We start from the raw sequence: 16,398 nt of genomic DNA on the forward strand, positions 1-16,398 counted from the left end.
GGTGTTTGGGTCGTAAAAGTTCCACCTGCGGCAGCTTGCTGCATTGCTCACGATGGTGTGGGGCCCTATAGACCAGTGGGGTCAATCCAGGGCTTCACGGGACTGTCCGCGGGCGGCTCCGCCCCGCCCCCAGAATCCCGGCTCTGCTCTGTCCCCCAGCGCCCCGACTGGCCCCGCCCCCAGAGCCCCAACAGGCCCCGCCTCCAATACCGGGCGCTGGGGAGGCACGGCTGTCCCAGTTCCGTAAACACTCCTCTCCCCGCCCCTAGCAGTACCCGGACTGCACCACTCTCAGCCCACGGGGGGGAACCGTTCCCTCTGGCATCCAAAATACCCCCAATCCGAGCTCTCCAGGGTCTCTTTCATTCGAAGTTGAGGCAGATGTTTTCTATGAGGTCAGGTCTGTCAGAACTCTGACATCAAAGCTGAAGTGCCCTAGATTTACCCCGCTCCTTGATGCGGTCTTCCCCCCGCTCTCCGCTTACGTGGTGGCCACTCCGTGGCTGCCTCTCTAGAGTCCCTCCCGGCCCTTTAAATACCGCGTGGGGGGGCCGGGGAGGCTGAGGGTTGTTGGACTCGCGAGTTTCCCAGGTGTTTGTGCGGTCCTGGGCGAGGGAACACTCAAAGGCCCCTGACGAGGAGTCCCTCAGTCGCCGTTCTCCTCAGCCTGTGTTCGTGCCGGACTCGGTGCGTACCATCCCCGGGGAAGAGGTCGCGGGCTCTGAGGTGACGGGCCAGATTGGCAGAGGGGGACGCGTCACCCCAGTAGCCGCCCGACAGCCTCCCCCACTTCACCTCGGAGCTGCGTCCTGGGACCCGCGGCCAGGGGCGGTAGAGCCCGGCTTCTCACTTCCCCAACCCCCTCCCCATATCCCTTGTTTGACCTCGAACCGCCGTCCCACGTGGGAGCGGGGCGCGGGGACCGAGTGGCCGCGGCGGGTGTTGGGGTGGCCGCGGGCTTCGGGCCCTGGAGGGGCCGGGGTCGGGGTCGTAGCCGCTTGCCCTCTGTTTACCTCCCGCTGGACCCATGCCAGCGGCCGCGCCACGAGCGGCGTCCCACCATCCAGGCTCCGGGAGGGGGCACCTTGTAGCCTGCGACCGCTGGCCGGGCTGGGGTGGGTGAACCGAGCCGCGGTCAGGGCTGGGAGGGGCTCCGATCGTGTGTTTGGGGTTTGTTGCCGGGGTTTCCTCGGTACTCGCTTCGGCCTCCGCTGTCCCCTCCCCCAAGGGTTTGTTTTGACAGGAAACGTGCTGCTGAAGGGGAGGGGCGCCCCGGGGACGTGAGCGAGGGGTGTGTAGATACGTTCCCGCGACGGTACCCTCAGTTACCGGGAGGAGGCGGGACATGTGGGTCAACCCCAGGTTGGAACCCCTGAGGCCCTCCGGGGTGGCTTGTGCTTCCCAAGGCTGCTACTTTGGATGGTGCCACTCCAGGTCACAGCGATGATTTGGGGTGGCACGTGGACGAACGTGGTTAAGTGTTTTCATTAGTGTTAAGGAAAACTGTTCCGTTAAACCGAGCGATTTCACAGTGATACAAAGTTTCCTTTCAAAACAAATCTATTTAAATCCAAAAATCTCGTCCAGATAAAGAGAAGTGTTTGCTAGAGCACAGGTGAGGATGGAGATGTGGAAACAGTCGTGAAGAAAGGTCGTCAGGTGACTAAGTCTTGGGAAACATCTTCGATGGTTATCCTGTTATTGTCCCCAGTGGGCCCCTGGGCCCCCAAGATCCCCGTGGTCCCATGGTCTCCAGCCCAGTCAAAAACCTGGCTCTGTCCAACCTGCCAAATTTAATGAGGTTATGACAGTGGTTCCCATTTTAGGGGTGCCCAGCCTGCCTTTTCGTCCTGCCTTGGGGGATTTCATCTATCATCCTGGCAGCCCCTGGAGGTTGCCTGACTTAAAGTAACCCAGGGCTGAAGATACCCAGTCGTGTATGAAGCAGCTTCAGTGCCCTTTTGTGGAGGGTTGAGGGCCCAGAGGAGGAAACAGGTACTAAAACAGGTCAGCCAGAGGTGGGAGAAGTGTTTTCAAGTGTGCACAGTCCCTAGAAATCCTTTCCCTGATGCTGTAATGTTATGGGCGGCGTGAACATCTGCTTTTTTAGACAATGACTGGCTTTGTTGGCCTTTATCTAGCTCTTTGTTGGCTCTAATTTGATGAAGACCAGTATTCTGTAGCTGAATGGAGCAGACACCTACCTCTCTGTTCTGTTTTTTGCTTTGCTGCGTGTGGATAGCTCTTTAGCACTGCTAGTGTTTAGTAGTGGTTCTAAAGCAGCACTTTGCAGAAGATGAAGATTTCCCATATCATCTGCAGGGTTTTCTTCAAAGTCCAACCTGACTCCTGTGAGTCCCTACCCTTTACTATAGATATATGAATGCTTGTCCTTGCACCCAACCTTGATCAGGTCTTGAAGGATGATACCTGCTAGATGTTTCTTGAAATTTTCTTTTTCATGACTTAACCTTAATTGGCTGGGTTCCCATTCCTCAGAGCCCTGCTGGATAATCTGAGTAATTCACTTCAAAATGCTTCTGACTCATGCTAGCTGTAAGCAATTAACCCTTTTGATAATATTTGGGTTTTACAGAGGGATTTTGCCGTACATAAAGAAAGGCTCCCTGATGGAGGATTTTCAGTCACTCTGGTGTGGTGGGTGAGAATGATTTTGGTCAATGAACTCTTTCAGTGATGCCCTTTGTGGTATGGCACTGTAGCAGAAACCCTGGGGGAAGGTCAGCTTGTTATCACATGTGCAAGGGTCCATGTGGTAATGGATAGATCAGTTCAGCAGCGTGGGAGTGGAAAGAATGAATAGTTCTCTGCATTTTCTATAGGCATCCTAGAGTGGTAAAGAGCACAGGCTTTAGGGATCCACTGCCTGGATTAGAGTTGTGCCTCTGCCACTGCTTTGAACCCTAGAGCAAATTATTTAACCTCTCTGAGCCTCAGGTTCTTCCCTCTAAAAAGAGAACAATGATGAAGGTTATAATGAAGATTCCAGAAGATAAAACATCTTAAGGTCTAAAATGATTGAGGGGCTGAATCATAGTAAGTACTCAATAAATGTTACCTCCAATTGTTATTTTTTGCTACCAGTTTAGCATTAGGAAGGTGGAAAGTTACAATGTGAAAGTTTCCTTAAGCTCTGGGACTGTGAGTCTTTGCTAATTTGAATTATTGCTGCCTTGGAAATGTGTTGAAATAGGCACTGGAAATTGGAGGAAGAAGACATAGTTTCTTCCTGAAAGGAGTTTAAAATTTAGTGGGGAGACAGATTTGCAGACAATTATCTTTCAGTGACCGCATAATGGGAATATAAACAATGTGACTGAGGCAGAGGAGAAAGGTAACCCAAGTTGTCTTGTGAATAGTGTAACTTAATTTGTTTGTCAGTGATGCTCACTGAGCTCTTGCTCTATCCCAGGCAGCATTCTGAGCTCTAAGATGACTAATAAATGCAATGAGTAGGGAACTCAAGGAAGGTCACTTTGAAGTTGTAACATTTGCTTTCAAGTCTGAATGACAATAAGGCTCCAACCACGCAGTGATCAGGGAAAAGAACATCCCACTGGAAGGGAATAGCAGGTGCAAGTGCTCCAAAGAAGGAAGTTTGGCATGTCAGAGTAACCCAAAGAAAGCCATTATGTTCAGAATATGAAGAACTAGGGGGAGAACGGAAACAGAATAAAGGGTTACTGCTGCTGCTGCTAAGTCGCTTCAGTCGAGTCCGACTCTGTGCAACCCCATAGATGGAAGCCCACCAGGCTCCCCCGTCCCTGGGATTCTCCAGGCAAGAACACTGGAGTGGGTTGCCATTTCCTTCTCCAATGCATGAAAGTGAAAAGTGAAAGTAAAGTCGCTCAGTTGTGTCCACCTCTTTGCGACCCCATGGACTGCAGCCTACCAGGCTCCTCCATCCATGGGATTTTCCAGGCAAGAGTACTGGAGTGGGGTGCCATTGCCTTCTCCGAGAATAAAGGGTACAAAGGCCAAATCACAGAAGGATTATAAACCACTGCCAAGAGACCTTGTAGGAAAAGGGGACCCACCTGGAGAAGAACACTTAAAAGGGATTTCTTTTGCCTTTTCTGAAGGGTTCTGGACAATTTCTTGTTTTATTCATTAGGCACTGTTCAAGAAGGACATTGGGAAAGTTTGATTGTCTAGAAGAGTTTTGTAATAGAGTGCTATCTAAGCTAACATCACAGTGGGAACAATCAAGATCATAAAACTACAGGAGACTGGACTGTTCTGAATTAGACTCGAACTTTTGGTACACTACTTCTTCTTCTAACCTTTTACTTTGCAGTAATTTCAAACTTACAGAAAAAGTTGCAAGAATAGTACAAAGAACTCCCTATTATCTACCTTTTACTCATATTCACCTATTAGCATTTTCTTCCATAGGCTTCATTGTTTTCTCTTTTTCTCTCATTTGAATCATTGGAGAGAAAGTTGCATATATCATAGGCCTTTATTCCTCAATGGAATAAAGGACACTTTTTCCTTGTCCTGTGCAATGGAATAAGCACACTTATCAACTTCAGTAAATTTGACTTTATAATACAGACAGTAGATTCAAGTACTGTAACCGTGTTGTCAACTGATGCAATAATGTTTGTTATAGCATTTTTAAATTTGGTACAGGATACAATCTGGGATCATCTACTGTACTCAGTTGTCAAGTCCCCTTTCATTATCCTCAACCTTTCTTTGTTTTTTTATGACACTGACATGTTTTAAAAATTTATAATTTCTAATAAGAATAAAATAATATTTCATATCTGTCAAGCACTTAGTAGGAGTTTAAATACATAAACTATTTCAATTACAACAGTTCTATAAAGTAGATAATACTGCTGTCCCCAATTCACCTAAGGGTAAGTTCCCTGTCTCCAGTCTATAGGTATCACGAGTTGAGATAAAGAATCCAGTCCTCCTGGCTCCAGAGCCAATGTCCTTACTGCCTTGGAGACATGTGCATGGTGGCTGGTGCATCTTTGCAGTTCTGAACCAGTGCCAGATCATTTGCAGGTAGATCTTGCTGCAGAAAGAAAATAAGAAAGTAAAGTCAGTTATCTGGATGCAGCCTAAGGATCACTGGCAAATTAAAAACTGATTTCCCCCTTATATGTGGTGAAATGCAGGATGAGCCCCTTCAGGTCTCTGTAACTTGTTCCTTCTTCTCTAAAATGCCAGTGGTCATATAGTTATTTATTCCGCAATAAATATTTAAGTGCCTCCTGCCTCCCTGTCATTGACCTTGGAAGGAATGATTATACTGCCTTCATTATTACAAAATGTGGAACAGTACAATGAAAAATGTGATTATTCTCTTTGAATAGTGATACACCATAGTGCTCGAGGCTTTGTTTTGGTGTTACCTCCGCTCTTCACATTGACTTTACCTTTGGCCGTTGAGTAAATCCTACCATGTGGGATGAGATGTGGTGTTCCCAGAAAGTTGTCTAGTTTGTTTGTGAGTTACACTGGTGAAGGTTAAGTAGATCTAGTTTGTTGGTATTAGAAGCATTACATTTCTTAAAGAAACAACCTGCTTTTGTTGTCACTATTCTAAGAGAGAATCCAAAATTTAAAGGCAGTCTAATTACCCTTAATGCTTTTGAGCCAGTTAGCTTTGTCCCCACATGACCTATGTGGACACCTGAGACCAAGAAAGGTAAGAGCAAGTATGAAGGAACTTGCAGAAGACTGTTTATACCATGATGCGCCATTTGCTTTTGATTTTTGTATTTCAAACAAATGCAAGAGTTCTGTCCTCGGTCAACTCCCAGTCTTTGTTATCTGTAGGGGAACATGCTTTTATCACCACAGAATGAAACTATTCTTCCCTCCAGAGGTTCTAATGCCTAAAATGATGATAACAACAACTACCAAAGCAAATAACACTAACAACAGCAAACATCTGTATCCTGTTTACTCTGTATCAGACATTGTTCCAATATATACTGCCTGAATGAAATCTCTTACCAACCCTATGAATTAGGTATTATTAATTTGAGAATGCAGGCCATTTCTTTTGGCCTCAAAGAAAAGTTTCTGCTCAGATCCATGAAAACCCAGCTGTCATGTAGAGGCTTCTACCAATTAAACAGGATTTCTGAACATTTTGACGCTTTTACATTTTTTTTACATCCCCTATGCCAGAAACTCTACTTCCAGTGAATTGTTGAAAGAAAGCAAGCTGTGTATGTGCTATGCTCAATCACTTCAGTTGTGTCCAACTTTTTGCCACCCCATGGACTGTAGCCCACCAGGCTCCACTGTTCATGGGATTTTCCAGGCAAGAATACTGGAGTGGGGTGCCATTTCCTCCTCTAGGATATCTTCCCAACCCAGGAATTGAATGCTCGGTTCCTGCACCTCCTGCATTGCAGGCAGATTCTTTGCCCACTGAGCCAGCTGGGGAGCCTGGAAGAAACCATAGTTGCATGTTATTGAGCATGTCTGCCATGAAACATTTGATTTCTCAGAACTTCTAGGGATGTGATGCTTCACAGAACTCTGGGTTTATATAGCATTTTAGCACTTCCTCATAAAAGGCACCTGATATCTGGCCCAACCCCCTCAGAAAAATGAGGTGAAGAGAGCAGATGCATTGTGGGTGAAGTCATGCAGCAAATCAACTGCAGAGTCAGGCCTCACACCCGGGACTTCTACCTCCCAACCTTTTCATTTTTTTTTCCAAATCTTTGTACTTACCTGCCTCGTTAAACACAATTAAGAAACCTATGAGGTGTACCATTCAGCTGGAGTATAAAAATGAAATGGACAGTTTTAGCTATTAACCTAGTTCATAAATTCCAATGGATGAAAAGCTTTTATTCACTTTTACTTAGAAAAATAGCCAAAGTGAAGAGAAATGATCTCAGAGCATCATGGCACAGTTGTCACAGTTGAATGAATGAAAGAAATAATGAAGTGGAAGCAGAGCTTAAGGTATTCTAGTTTAAGAGTATGACAGGACCAGGGAATATTGAGTCCTAAAGCCTCAGAAGGCAGGTAGAGCTGGTAGGTTCTTTGCTCCAGGCCTTAATGTGTAACAGCAACAGGTCTGTAAATGTGGAATATCAGTTTGCGAATGTTCTGGTTGCAATTGTACCAGATGGGATTCGGGATTCCGATTCAGCTGATACCGAATGAATGCTTGTCACACACTTGACACTGATGGTGGACAAGACATAGTTTCTGCCTTAGTAAGGGGAGTCAGAAGTAGCCAGGGGAGGAAAATAACTATGAGGGTCTAAGTACTATTGGGCAGATACCAGAGATGTGCTGCAGGTAGACAGAGAAGAGTGCCCTTAGCTCTGGCCAGGCGTAGAGGGAGGGCTTCCTGGTTTCCTTTCCTTGAAAACCAGCATTTTCGAGAAATGCCATCCATGAGAAGTAAAACGCTGGCAAAGAGAGAAAGCCAGAGGGAAGGGCAAGCACTCCATTTTGGGACTTGGGGTTCGGTGGAATTGAAAGGATTAGAGTGGACCATTTTCTTCTTCCTCTAGCGCCAGCCACACCCACACCCCCTTCTATCAGATGGGAGTTAAAGCGCAAGGCTAGTTTGCCAGGGGTAAAGGAGGTAAGCCCACCACTGAGAATGCCAGGGGTCAGACCTTTTGTAGCCTGTGTCCAAGGTGTTTGGTATGGGGACTCTGGAAGTAGTGTCTCTATGGGGAAGCTTTCTGGCAGCTCCAGCACCACTCCACTCCCTCCCCTTCAGTCTGCAGAGGCAGCCTCTGAGTTGGTGATTTTCTGTTTGCGAAAGTGGAGGGCTGAGCAAGAGTGCATTTCTACAAGTGGCACGACTGTAGAGATTGCTTGGGTGAGGCCAGGGGCAAGTGCCCTTGACTTCTGACCTTCAGTAAGTCCCTCTTAGGCCCATCCATTTCTCTGTCATCACCCAGAGGATAAAAAAAAAATAGCCCTGTTTCTCTCAGCAAAGGCTCAATCCCTCCACTTGGACAGCTTGCCTGTCCTTTCTGTTGCTTCCTCAGCAGTGCCTTGGTGTCCCCTTCCTTGTCCTCCAGCATCTGACACACAGCTTTAGGTAACTGGACTTTAGAGCCACGAGAGGATGGCCTTGCATATTTTGTTCACTGTTACTTTTCCCTGGGCTTGGTGCACAGTAGGTGCTTAATACATTTGAAAGGGACCATTTGATGAAGGACAGAAATGGTATGGACCTAACAGAAGCAGAAGATATTAAGAAGAAGTGGCAAGAATACACAGAAGAACTGTACAAAAAGGATCTTCATGACCCAGATAATCACGATGGTGTGATCACTCACCTAGAGCCAGGCATCCTGGAATGTGAAATCAAGTGGGCCTTAGAAAGCATCACTACAAACAAAGCTAGAGGAGGTGATGGAATTCCAGTTGAGCTATTTCAAATCCTGAAAGATGATGCTGTGAAAGTGCTGCACTCAATATGCCAGCAAATTTGGAAAACTCAGCAGTGGCTCCAGGACTGGAAAAGGTCAGTTTTCATCTCAATCCCAAAGAAAGGCGATGCCAAAGAATGCTGAAACTACCACACAATTGCGCTCATCTCACATGCTAGTAAAATAATGCTCAAAATTCTCCAAGCCAGGCTTCAACAATACGTGAACTGTGAACTTCCTGATGTTCAAGCTGGTTTTAGAAAAGGCAGAGGAATCAGAGATCAAATTGCCGACATCCGCTGGATCATGGAAAAAGCCAGAGAGTTCCAGAAAAACATCTATTTCTGCTTTATTGACTATGCCAAAGCCTTTGACTGTGTGGATCACGATAAACTGTGGAAAATTCTGAAAGAGATCAGAATACCAGGCCACCCGACCTGCCTCTTGAGAAACCTGTATGCAGGTCAGGAAGCAACAGTTAGAACTGGACGTGGAACAACAGACTGGTTCCAAATAGGAAAAGGAGTACGTCAAGGCTGTATATTGTCACCCTGCTTATTTAACTTCTATGCAGAGTACATCATGAGAAACGCTAGGCTGGAAGAAGCACAAGCTGGAATCAAGATTGCCGGGAGAAATATCAATAACCTCAGATATGCAGATGACACCCCCCTTATGGCAGAAAGTGAAGAGGAACTAAAAAGCCTCTTGATGCAAGTGAAAGAGGAGTGAAAAAGTTGGCCTAAAGCTCAACATTTAGAAAACTAAGATCATGGCATCTGGTCCTATCACTTCATGGGAAATAGATGGGGAAACAGTGTCAGACTTTATTTTTGGGGGCTCCAAAATCACTGCAGATGGTGACTGCAGCCATGAAATTAAAAGATGCTTACTCCTTGGAAGAAAAGTTATGACTAACCTAGATAGCATATTCAAAAGCAGAGACATTACTTTGCCAACAAAGGTCCGTGTAGTCAAGGCTATGGTTTTTCCAGTAGTCATGTATGGATGTGAGAGTTCGATGGTGAAGAAAGCTGAGCGCCAAAGAATTGATGCTTTTGAACTGTGGTGTTGGAGAAGACTCTTGAGAGTCCCTTGGACTGCAAGGAGATCTAACCAGTCAATCCTAAAGGAAATCAGTCCTCGGTGCTCATTGGAAGGACTGATGCTGAAGCTGAAACTCCAGTACTTTGGCCGCCTCATGCGAAGAGTTGACTCATTGGAAAAGACTCTGATGCTGGAAGGGATTGGGGGCAGGAGGAGAAGGGGCTGACAGAGGATGAGATGGCTGGATGGCATCATGGACTTGATGGATATGAGTTTGAGTAAACTCCAGGAGTTGGTGGATAGGGAGGCCTGGCGTGGTGCTATTCATAGGGTCACAAACAGGTGGACACAGCTGAGCGACTGAACTGACTGATTGAAGGAACTTCAGGTATTTCCAGGCATTCTATGGGTAGTTGTGGTTTCATATTCCGACAGTTTTAAAAGCTCAGAGAACCTCATTGCTGGTTCAGGTTTAAAGACACTCGATGCACTCTTACTGTCATTACCATCTATTCAGGATTTGAGGTGCCTCTCTCCTCAGGCCTGGGTTTCCTCTTAGTGTCAGCTAGCACCACACTCATGTATCAGGGCCAGCTCCTTCACAGGCGTGGCTGAGGATCCTGAGTTCTGGCCTGAGCATCCTGCATACCCCAGGTCTCCTTTCCAGGGAGTGACTGGGCCCACTGCCCTGCCCTTCCCTGGGAAGCAATCTGATGTCCCAGAAACAGCCCTGGATGTTGAGTCCAGGGACTGGCTTTGTGGCACAGCAAGTCTCCCAGAGCCTGTTCTCCCCCACCCTGTGAACCAGCATCTTTGTGCCTGCTTGTTCATTGGGTGGCTGTGGGTACGTGGTAAATTATCAAGTACAAACCAAAGATTGGGCCTTATGCTTTATAGTGTGGCAGTTTGTGGCAAAATGGATGAGGAAAACCTATACACTTGCCAGCCAGAGCTGTTACTTAGTAGCTCCTCTTTCTCTAGGAGGCTCACAGACAACTAAAGAGACTAATTTCAAAAATATTTTATGTAAAACAAAGAGGAATAGTAATAGCTAACATGTGAATGCTGTGCTGAGCACTTTAATAAGATGAATCCTGTTTCATCTTCAACCAACCCCATGAGGTGAGTCTGTCAGCCCAGCTTTACTCCGGAGGGAGGAAGTTGAGTGACTTCTCCAAGGTCACCTGGCAAAAGGCAGAACCAGCTTCTAATCTGGAGCCCCACACTCTTAACTCTTACCCTCCCACGCTTCAGCAGCCCTCTGAGGAGAGAGCATGTGCTCTGTACATTGTTTTTAGAGGATCTGTTTTTGCTGGGAGCTGCTCCATGTTCACACTGAGTATGTCCCGTGGGAGCTCATACCTGTGCCTCTGGAGTCCCTTTCTGAAGGCAGTCTTGCAGGCCTAGTGACAAGGCTGGCCTGGGTGCCACAGGAGGAAGGAGGTAATCTGCTGGGGGCCTTTCCGGTGTTGTGTCACAGAGGACGTGGCTGTCTATGCTGGAGGAGGCACGGGCACCACTGGTGGAAGCACCATGCAAGGTTGACGCAGGGTCTATTTGTCTGTGCAGGTGCTGTCTCTACCCACACTCCCGCAACACAAAATGCCCTTCAATGGTGAGAAGCAGTGTGTGGGCGAGGACCAGCCAAGCGATTCTGACTCTTCCCGGTTTTCCGAGAGCATGGCTTCTCTCAGTGACTGCGAGTGCTCCAGGCAGAGCTTCACAAGCGACTCCTCCAGCAAATCCAGCTCTCCTGCCTGTAAGCCGACAGGGAGCAGAGCCTGGGGGGTGCTGGGCATGGTTCTAGACACACATGTTTGTTTTATCTTTTAATCAATATTTTAAAAAATATTTATTTATCTGGCTGGGCCAGGTCTCAGTTGCAGCCTGCAGGCCCTATTTTTAGTTGCAGCATGCAAACTCTTAGTTGTGGCATGTGGGATCTAGTTCCCTGACCAGGGATCGAACCCATGCCCCCTGCGTTGGGAACGTGGAGTCTTACCCACTGGACCACCAGGGAAGTCCCTAGATGCATGTTTGAGTGAGAGCAAAGTCCTGACTTCCCCTCCTTTCTAGACATACTGGAATGTCACTGGAAGGGCACCCCAGCTGTCTTGTACACACTCTCAGCAATAAATAGCCACTGAATATTAAAAAGCAGAGACATTACTTTGCCAACAAAGGTCCGTCTAGTCAAAGCTATGGTGTTTTTCAGTAGTCATGTATGGATGTGAGAGCTGGACCATAAAGAATGATGAGTACCAAAGAATTGATGATTTTGAACTGTGATGTTGGAGAAGACTCTTGAGAGTCCCTTGAACTACAAGGAGATCAAACCAGTCAATCCTAAAGGAAATCAGTCCTGTGTATTCATTGGAAAGGCTGATGCTAAAACTGAAACTCCAATACTTTGGCCATCTAATATGAAGAACAGACTCATTGGAAAAGACCCTGATGCTGGGCAATATTGAACGCAGCAGGAGAAGTGGATGACAGAGGATGAGATGGTTGGATGGCATCACTGACTCGATAAACATGAGTTTGAGTAAGCTCCGGGAGTTGATGATGGACAGGGAAGCCTGGCATGCTTCCCTATGAGGCCATAGGGTCTCAGAGTCAGACAGGACTGAGCAACTGAACTGAACTGAAGTTTACAGTCTGTCTGTTTTTATTTTCATCACAGTCTCTGATCTTTGGTTTGACTGTAAATCAGATCTTCCAACCCCACCCTGTCTTCTCTCTCACTTGGTGGAAAACTACTCCTCGAGATCTTTTTTTGAGTCACATTCAAGGCAGAATTCAAATCAGTCCTTTCTGATTTAAGTGGAAGGAAACTTGCCTCAACTCAAGGGTCAGGCAGGAAGTGAATCTAATGGGTTTCCTGCTGATTTCAAAAACTGTTGTGCAAATCACCCCAGAAAAGGGGTGCCCATGAGGAGAATTACTACACTAGGGATGTGAGAGTTAAAAGATGGCCATGGAGACATCTTTTCCCTTTTTTTGTGTGTGGATGCTAGAGATGTGCAAAGCAGTGTATTTGTCTTTTATTTATTTTTTTTAGCTTTTTAATTGACATTTTATATAGAAAATATAACCCCTTAAGTTGTCAGTGCAAATGCAGAGAGAAGCAACTAACATTAATATGATCAAATGCCCTCTTTGGAAAAAGCTTGTTCATCTGTATTTAAGTTAGTACATTCTCATTTTTTAAAACATGGAAAAGTAGATAGAAATGAAAATATTGCCTGTAACGTCACCCAAAGATGACAGCTGTGACAGTGTTTTGTCGTATTTTCATTTTTCACATAGACATACATGTGCACATGTACTCTTTTTGCCTACTATTTTAACTAAAACATTTACTCATGATAATGTTTTTTTAAACATTTTTATGACTACTTATTACTTTATCAAGTGAATATAACATCAGTTTATTTAACTTCTGTTTATCATTGGGCATTTAGTTCATTTCCTTTTTTTTTTTTTTTTGCTTTACAAATAGTGCCTTATGAACATTGTAGTGCATAAAGCCTTTTGAAGAATTCCTTTGTATTTAATTAGGTTCCTGGACTAAAGGGTACAGACATTTTCAAGGAGAATGTTGATGGGAAAGAGAATTGGCAAAAGAATTTGTTAGCAGCCACCCAGCTTTCAGTGCTTTCTCTCATTCTTTATACTATATACGGGGTTGACGTCTCCAGCAGGGCACCTGGGCGTCCTGAAAAAGGATTTTACTAATTGTGTACCACCATTCCTTCCATTCCTTCCTCTTCCTCTTCTTCCCCTTCCATCTCCCTCTTCTCCACCATCTCCTTGTCTGCTTCTCATTTCTGAAATTATTTTAGATAGCAAAGCACTGGTGGCAGTCAGCATTATTTAAAGCAGTGGTTTTTAATTAACAGAAGCTGAGAGTTCCAGGAATGATTTCAAAAAGACATGACTTAGTAGAATAATTTTTGAATAATATTTTTCAAATAACTGAAATAATTCTTTACTCCCTGTTTCCTACTGAGAAGTAGATGATCAACATATCAGATTTATTTTAATTATCTGCATTTATGGAATTTTTGCCACGTTCCTTACTTAAATTATCTTGTTTAATTACTTCAGGACAGTCCTTCGAGCAGGTTAAGTTATGCTTCAGTGAGGTCAAATGGTAACCACCAATTAGCAAAACTTATGCTATACTGCATAGTTTTAAAAAATCAGTTAGTTCATAGTGAGCCAGCTTAAATTAATGTTATGAATTACAGTATAAAAAGTAGTCATCAATTTCCTGTAGAGTACATGTAATAGATGCAGATAGTAGTATGTGCTGAAAAATGAAGTGATTTAATTTTTAAAAGTAACTTGTAATAGCCTATATTAATAAAAAATTTCTAAGAAACATTTGACAGTTTATTATCAATACAGTAACTGAAGCTATCAAAGGAATTTAAAAATTTTTTGAAGCCGTAAGTATCAAGCATGGGAATCTACCTGCTTTAGTATACATTCTTCTTACTTGTAAAACCTTGAAAATAATACGCTGGAGTAGCTTAAACCTTGTGTACATCAGAACGTATCACTAGTTGGCAATCCTCTTCCACAATTCCTTTGTTTTCTTTCCAGCAACGAGCCCTCCCAGGGTTGTGACATTTGACGAAGTGATGGCTGCAGCAAGGAACTTGTCAAACATGACTCTTGCTCACGAGATAGCTGTAAATGAGAACTTTCAACTGAAACGGGATGCCCTCCCTGAGAGCAGGTAACCTGGAGGCGTCTGTTGTGCATGAACTGTGCTGCATGCAGGCTCTGTGTGTGTGTATGCGTGTGTCCTGCAAACACAAATATTCACACTGATTCCTGGACAGTCTCATATAATATCTACTGGGAGTTAACAGTACAGTAAGCCCCTACATGTGAACCGTCAAGCTGCAAACTTTCAAAGATTCGAGTGTGCCCCTGTATGCCAGCTGTTGGACTGTGCTACTGTACTTTTAAAGGTACAATACTGTAAGATTAAAAATGTTTTATTTTTTGTGTGTGCTTATTTTTTGTGTATTACTTGTGTGAAAAATATTATAAAACTATTACAATATAGTACTCTCCAGCCAATTGTGTGAGTTGGGTACCTAGTCTAACTTTGTTGGTACAGGCATGCTAAGTCGCTTCAGTCATGTCTGACTCTTTGCAGTCTCATGGACTGTAGCCCACCAGGCTCCTCTGTCCATGGGATTCTCCAGGCAAGAATACTGGAGCGGGCTGCCATGCGAACAAATTGGACTTACAGACGTGCTCTCAGAATGGAACTCATTCATATATAGGGGACTTACTATATTTAGTTCTCTAACAAGGTCTTTTATTTGTTTTTGAAACCATTCTTCTAGGGAATATGTCACTCATAGAGTTTTAGAATTCAGTTTATATGTCACTTCCTGAGCGGAGCTTTTCCTGACATTCCTGAGCCCACTAGACTACAAGAAATCACCTTCTAAAGACTCCTATAGCCTCCTCTCCTTCTGTTAAGGTGTCTTATAATTGTTAAGGTGTCTTATAATTTTAGGTTCGATGTCTGTCTTTTCCACTGGACCCAAAGCCCTGTTAATGGAGAAACTATGTCTATATTGTTTGCTCTGTCCTTATTGCCCAGCACAGTGCCTGACACATTGTACATGCTCAAGAAATGTTTTCAGCCTGACTTATTAAAAACTGATATTCAGATTGTAAAAGACAAATGAATGCAGCTGAGCTGCCAGAATGATGCGTCTGTCTAGAAGCCTAGATAGGAGGTAGGAATCATGACAGCATAGGGACCCCCGGTTAACATCATGCCCAAGGGATCTCTAGTTAGAGCCATGTCCTTATACCCCACCTCAGTCTTTCCAGTTTTGGTGGTTCACAAGTCCCCTGGGACAAAGAGAAGAAAAGGCTTGAAGCCATGACTGCAGGTGAATAAGTTTTAGAGGCAAAATTGGCCCATGGATAACAACACTGAATCTGAAAGCTCACAGTGCCATTTATAAATCAGGAGGCATTCTGTCTATCAGTGAAGACAACATATAATATTTGATTCCATTCAGCAAGTTTTTGTTTTAAAGCAGGAAAAGAGTAAATATAGTAGTTTTCCTTTTTAAAATTATGGATCATAGTCCTCCTCCTGGGGATGTTGTTCATAATAATCATGAATACTTTTTAAGATTACTGGCCAAAGTAGGTGTATCTGTTTGGTTTTCTACAGTGACCGCATTTCACTACAATCCTTTTTATCAGCTCTGCTGCTCTACCCTCAGGCTAGGTCACCATCGTCTCTGACCTGGACTCTTTCTATCCTAGCTGGTTGTCCAGTCTTCATCCTTAGCTCCTGGAAGTCCATCCTCCACATACACAGTCAGCCACAGTTATCTTTCTAAAGGGTAAATCAGATTAAACCCTGATTTTGCTTAAAAACCTTCAGTGGTTCTATCACACTTAGAATAAATATTCCAACTCTATAGTATGACTAGCAAGGCCCTTCACCAACCGTGCCTCTTATTCCTTCCCTCCTGCTTGCTTCAGCCACACTGGCTTCCTTGGTGATCCTGCGGCACACCAGCTTGATCCTATCCCGAGGATTTTTTCCGTCTTCCTTCTTTTTTAATGTTTTTCCCATAGGTCTTTACCAGCTGCTTTCTTTTCCCCATTCGTGTCTTAGAGAAGCTTTCTTCTACCGCCCCATCGAATGGGCACCCTCTTCATCACTGTGGACCGCATTGTCTTCCTCTGCCTTCCTCATGGCTCTGAAATTGTCTTACTCACTGTCAATGTGTTTTTTGTCTTTCTGTTTCTGCCAACATATAAGCTTTTTGAGAGCACACTCTCTTTGAAACACCCCAGTGCCTGAAACAGGGCCTACCACATGTTGAATTTTGAATAAACATTTATTGACTAATAAAAATGAATTTTTAAATTTAAAATGAGTATGATT

General features: G+C 44.6%; 1 protein-coding gene across 2 annotated transcripts in view; it reads left to right on the forward strand.

Annotated features, from left to right (window-relative positions):
- The first annotated feature begins 479 nt into the window (after positions 1-479).
- The window catches only part of TCP11L2 (t-complex 11 like 2), a 41,875-nt gene continuing 25,956 nt past the window's right edge, over positions 480-16,398 (forward strand). The window contains exons 1-3 of one of the 2 annotated variants that reach the window (XM_069585246.1): positions 480-687; positions 11,022-11,211; positions 14,064-14,199. In XM_069585246.1, coding sequence (XP_069441347.1) covers positions 11,055-11,211; positions 14,064-14,199 — 293 coding nt within the window. In that variant the 5' untranslated portion in view covers positions 480-687; positions 11,022-11,054. The remainder of the gene's footprint in view (positions 688-11,021; positions 11,212-14,063; positions 14,200-16,398) is intronic. The other variant, XM_069585247.1, reaches the window with a different exon arrangement.

This window comes from Ovis canadensis, chromosome 3, assembly GCF_042477335.2.
Source record: "Ovis canadensis isolate MfBH-ARS-UI-01 breed Bighorn chromosome 3, ARS-UI_OviCan_v2, whole genome shotgun sequence".
In the NCBI taxonomy this organism is placed as follows: Eukaryota; Metazoa; Chordata; class Mammalia; order Artiodactyla; family Bovidae; genus Ovis; species Ovis canadensis.